The sequence below is a fragment of the Dendroctonus ponderosae genome, unplaced genomic scaffold, assembly GCF_020466585.1.
Source record: "Dendroctonus ponderosae isolate FM_Combo_2020 unplaced genomic scaffold, Dpon_F_20191213v2 Dpon_F_20191213_3, whole genome shotgun sequence".
NCBI lineage: Eukaryota > Metazoa > Arthropoda > Insecta > Coleoptera > Curculionidae > Dendroctonus > Dendroctonus ponderosae.
Genome location: NW_026018508.1, coordinates 6051604 through 6057603, shown reverse-complemented (window position 1 = coordinate 6057603; position 6000 = coordinate 6051604). Strand labels below are relative to the sequence as shown.

The 6000-nt window shown below is 31.7% G+C and overlaps 1 protein-coding gene across 2 annotated transcripts in view; it reads right to left on the bottom strand.

Annotated features, from left to right (window-relative positions):
- LOC109543617 (early endosome antigen 1) overlaps nt 1-6000 on the bottom strand; it is a 45629-nt gene that overhangs the window by 36389 nt on the left and 3240 nt on the right. The window contains exon 1 of one of the 2 annotated variants that reach the window (XM_019913423.2): nt 1250-1683. The exons of the other annotated variant lie outside the window; for it this stretch is intronic. Coding sequence (XP_019768982.2) covers nt 1250-1347 — 98 coding nt within the window. The 5' untranslated portion in view covers nt 1348-1683. Of the gene's footprint in view, nt 1-1249; nt 1684-6000 lie in introns of those variants that run through there. 2 annotated transcript variants of the gene reach the window in all.

The following is a 6000-nucleotide window of genomic DNA, read 5'->3' as shown; positions in this document are numbered from 1 at the left end:
ATTTATAAAAAAATCTTCATTTTAAATAATCCACTCTCAACTAAGTACCACTGTTAAGTTAATTTTCCTATATTCGTTTACTTGGAACACCTTGTATAAATTATACTTCTTTCTGCCTACGAAAACAAAATGAACTGTTTGTGATAAGCTGAGCGTTCGTAAATATTTATTTCCTTCGTTGAAGTTAAAATATCAAGGCAGATCTCATTTTCAATTTTTTCTAGGGATATAAAATACCACTTTAAAGCTCGGTTTATCAGGTTTTTAACATTCCGTTTGACCTTTTTTCATGCACTTTTTAATTAATTAAATGGGAGCACATTTAAAATTCAAGTATCCATCTGCGAGTTATCCGAAAAAGTTGTATCAGAGACACAACTTTTTATTCAAGACGTGAACTTTCAAACTATAAGAACGATATTTACTGAATTATTTTGTATACCTACGTTTAAATTGAATTTATTTACATTTGTGCCCGCTGATTTGTACCTGTTAARCTGTAATATGACGACCAAATTGAAMATGATCGTTTAAATATTCTAAATATTTCCAAAATATCAGATATGTACTACGTCCTTGTTGCGATTTTTGACGAAATCATCCCGACAATTAAATTTRTTGTTTTTGTTTTATTGACACTTTTCCAAAATTTTTGTGCGTTGTGTTGCGGTCAGTAATTTTGATATGAACATATTTTGGTTTAAGATATTGGAACTTAAGTATTCAATTAAAAAATTGTGCCACTCAAAAAGAACAGCTGGGACTCTAATCTCTAAGAGAAAATAATAATCGATCCTTTCAAATAAAGTAAAAATCGGCATTTTTGAAAACCCATGCGCGTTTCAAAGTTTTGGGTATTTTGAAGAAATACATTCAGTTTGGACGCTACCGGACCAAAATAATAAATATGACTCAGGACTTAGTAAAGGGCGCAAAATAAATATACAATTGCAAACAAACAATAGCAGCAATTAAATAAATAATTAAGAAACAGTAAAAACGTCTGTAAACAAAATATAGTGAGCTTTCTGTACAAAGCACAACAATATGATTACACATTTGTAGAGGCAGGGTTGAAATCAGCTGCTATTCCATTTAAAATGCATCAATAATAAATCCGCCATAAAATTGTAGATAAGCGGGTAAACTGGCTAAATGGAAAACCCTGTATTTATGTGCTCGGGTTTCCTATTTTAACAATAAACGATAAATAAAACTAACAAATGAAAAAAAATCATGTTGAACTCACCAAAAAGGGCTAGAAGGACTTCGTGCGAGACTGTTCCTGGACGAATTATCCCTTGATGGTGAGCTGATAAAACTTTTATTGCTGTTGAAAAACGACATTTTCAACCGTAAATAACTCAATTTGACGACGATAAACCTTTCCGAAAGTGTTGATCTATCTATTCAAGTTCAACTCTTTAACGGTCTTTATCAAAAAGCAAACACACCACGTTATCACCCCTTCGCAAGTCTGTTTCACAAGCTCGTCGTTTCATTTTTTTAAATAAAACTGTTTAACAGCTCTGAAACACCGATTTTCACTTTAAAGATGGGATTAATGTTATTCACAAAAATAAAAATAAACAAATTGATTAAGTCGAATTTGGCAGTGTAACACTTTTCCCTATCGACTACACTCAAGCAGGTTTCCTTACACAACTGACTCACTAAATTTAAACAGGCAAACAGCCTCTAGCGCATTTGGACCACGTGAACTACGCACTAAGTTTGATAAGGCTGTCCTGCTTTGGTGCTTGGCATTGAACGAAACAGAGAATATAGTCATGAATGGATCGTATTTGTTAACATCCCAGGGGTCCTAATCTTTAAGGGCTCGAAATAGAGATGGGCTTGTTCGATATTTTTAACTCATAGGTTCTAAGTATAACATACACTATTTGTAAAATGATGATTTAATTGAATTTTATCTCATCGTTTTAACGGGGTTTTGTACAAATTTTTCGAAAAAATGGTCAAAATGGTTGGTTTTACAAAAATTTTAGGTTGCTAGCAAATTCCCATTCTAAAAGTTTGACTGTGTTTTAATTTTAATTCAGTATTCGCATTAAATTTTAATTTAATAAAAAAAGTTAGGGTCTTCCAACTAAATGGATGACTCAACTCGGTATGAGAACGGGGTAACCACTTTTGAACTAAAAACATAGCTTTTATCAAATAAATCGAAAATACTTACTTTACAAAATACAAGTTAGACTTTGTTAATTTATATTTCTATTTATTATGAGCACTTCGAATGTTCGGTTTCGTTACGTGCTTGATGGACGATTTACAATATTTTGGATAGAAACACCATTTTCTCTGTTCATCCCTATTATTTGGTCTTCTATTTTATTGATAATAATATTTATACTTTTTCTCATTACACTTGTCAATTTGTTTCCTGTTATTAGTTCCATTCTCTTTCAATCATAAGGTCTATGAATTGATTTCCTTTAAACCAACGAATCAATTATAGGATTAGCAGTGAGAGATTCAACTAAATTATAATACAGTTCAGGATCAAAAAAGACATAGTGACATAAAAATTAAATATGTATGTTATTATTTTTTAAGCAACTAAAAATGTTTTGCAAAAAAAGGCAAGGGATATCTCAAAATCCCTTGCTGGCTGTACAAAATTCTCCTTACTTTCTTGAAACATTTATTCCTCCAACACGCTCCATATTTTAAGGTGTAAAATCCTAAGCCATTTCATAAAAAAAATCTGAAACTTCTTTCGGGCGTTGATCAAATAAAGATGACTAATTCACTAAAAGAATAAATATCCGGAACTTACCGCATAACCTGGGCAGTGGCTTTCTTTTTTCAACCACTGCACAAGGTCCAAACGAATAACGAGAAAACCCGTATTTTCTTCAAAGATGCGATAAGTATAGTGAGACCTTCCTTATAATAGTTTTCTATATTAACTTCTTTCCTCAGAAAATGCACCTGTAAAACCCATCACATCTGGACTTACTTGGCCATGTCTTACTACTACTTACTTGGTCATTAACAGCGCTAGTAATAATATTTGCTGGAAACTTGCTTTGAATCAATCTACAAATTATGATACTTACTATTAAAAATAATTGCGCCGCTTCTTAATGAACCACTTTTTAAAGCTAATTGTAAGGAAATTTAATGCAAGACAATATAATGTGATATTAACATGATAACTACCGCACATTTCTAAAAAATTATTTCACCCTAAATTATTTACCAAACAGCAGTAGGTATTGGAATATGAATTAATAAAAAACATGTCAGTCCGAACTATATGTGAGCAAAACCTTGATCTAGACTACTTTTAAGGCAAAGTTGAATTTTTAACGAAAAATCTGCTTATAAATGTAAACCTTGACAAGGGCATTTCAACCACGCAATCGTTCGAACGGTTATAAAATTCAAGTGATTTTATTGATCAATAGATTGAGCTTCTATGCAAAGTAAAATAAATAATAATCAGTTCAGTTGTCATCGCTAGTCTTTAAACACAGTGGTAAATAAAAGCCTTGCATTAACTGATCGAATAAGCTACTGATCTTTTAAAAATTAAAGAACATCCACGTTCTACTCGCTCATACAACCAATATTTCTTATTGCGATATTATCTTATTCAAGTTGTTTACTTTATTTAATACGTTTGCTTACTTGACTCCTAATCAAACTTTACTTTTAATCTATTGCATATAGTAATTAAAGAAGGAAATTTAAGAATATAATAAGCATATATTAATAAAATAATTAATTCAATTTCTCTTAGCATGCAGTTCTAATTAACTAATAATAAATAAGGGGTTTCCCTACCTCTATGTAATAATTAGTCTTGCAAAATATACTGATATAGAAATATTTTTCCAGACTGTGCTAAACAAAAACAGCTGCACCTAACATACGGCAATGATTTCATCATTTTAAACATCCTACTTAATTAAAATTGCACATTAAAACAATAAACGCATGTAGTACTACTATTGTGTATCAACGTTCCAAATTTTTGCAAAAGCTTACAAAACATGGACAAGGCAGTATTTAAAAAAACAAACAGAAACTCTGTATACGAAACAGCAATAATCAAGCATTTTTGCTTCATAGACCTGCTCGCAAAGGCAGCCTATTCAAGGTTCACGGTATTGAAATTTAAATTATTGTTATGTTATTTTTTGCACTAAGGAAACCTCCTCTAGCCATTCTCGGTTCGGCAGTTAATGATTCTTGCAAAATTACACAACATGCATAAATTAATTATTTTACAAATAGCTCGAAAACGGTGGCAGATACGAAAGAAATGAACGAGGCAAGGAATGTTCTAAATCGAACGAAGATTTTCTCAAAGCGATAGACGCCAGTGGCGCACCACAAGAAAATTCGGGGTGATAAAAGGGGATCTGAGCAGAAAAAAATGATCACCCTGTACATTCGGACAATCATTTGGCATGTTGAACGCTGTAAATCTAGAGCCGAACATGGTTTCCCAAATTTTAGCCAAATATCTTGAACACTGCACGAACCCGAATGGAAAAATCGAATAAAAGCTCGAATGTCGACAACCAGTATAACAAAAAACTGCTTTTTTGGGCATGTTTATGAAGCAGAACTGGTGGTTATATGATATGAACGCTCTGAATATACAGAGTGATCCACAATTTTGTAAGATAGCATATTCTTACAAAACGTATTTAAATTTGTGTATATAGTCTCACTCTGTATATATACTGTACAAGAAATAATGGTGTCATAACAAAATTAATTATGATAGGAGTTTAAAATCAAAAGACAATTTTAAGGATATACAAGCTATTTTATGAGGAAGGGGCATTCTTCTAACGGCGTATTCTACGTGCGAAAATAACCAAGTTTGCTATATAAATGACAGTACAAAAATGCTTCGTTACGAATTTACAGGGTGTTGAAATTCAACTAAAAAATGCAAAATGATAAATTTCTTCAAAACACAGAGATATTTTAACGAAAATTTTCACGGATCAATAGCCAGACGAAAGACGGATGTTTTGCAATAAAATAATTTTGTAAAATTTTGCGGGTTGCGTGCGTGCCTGCGCGCTACTGAAATTGATGATAAAAAATGGTACGCCAGTGTATTTTTAATTATTACTTGATTTATTACAAATAAAAAATATCTCTTGCATTGACAAGTGGTTAGGATTCTAAAGTAAGATATTTGGTAGGTGGACCAAATTGAGCACATAAAACTGAGCTGATCTCATAACAGTCGATAAGTATGTGGAGAGCAAAGGTTTAATTTTTGAACACTTGTAATTCTGTATTTTCATTGATTGAAAAGAGTCTACCTTTCAGAACATTTAATATTTTTACCTAGTTTTGCCACTGAGTTGTGAATGCGCTACAGACTACAAAAACGCTCGTGACAGTAAATGATCAATTAATAATTTTAGCAAGACACTGGTTTTTATCTACTCCAATACAAACGGTGGTTTCCATTTCAATCTGTCCAATTTGGCCCATCTACCACAAATTTTACTTTAGAATCACTTGAAGTAGCGAAAACATGCAAGAGATATTTTTTATTTGTGATAAAACAAGGTATTATAAAATTATTTGTAATAAATAAAAAATACAGTGGCTGGCCAACCATTTTTCCCTTATCAATGTCGGTAGTGCGCAGCAACGTACGCCACTGACAAAATTTTTTTTATTGCAAAATGTGCAAAATATTGTAAGATCAATATATTGATCCCTGGAAAATTTCGTTAAACATCTTTATGCGTTTGGAAGTAATTTATAATTTTGAATTTTTTAAACTAAATTTCAACACCCTGCAAATCCGTAACGAAGCATTTTTGAGTTATCATTTGTATAGCAAACTAGGGTTATTTTCGGACGTATAATACGTGGTAAAATAATGCCCCTTCCTCATCAAACACATTGTATATGCAAATGTGAAGTGAGAAATAAATATAATTAACAGAACTTGACCATGTTTACTTAGAAAAACATGTAAGTATCTGC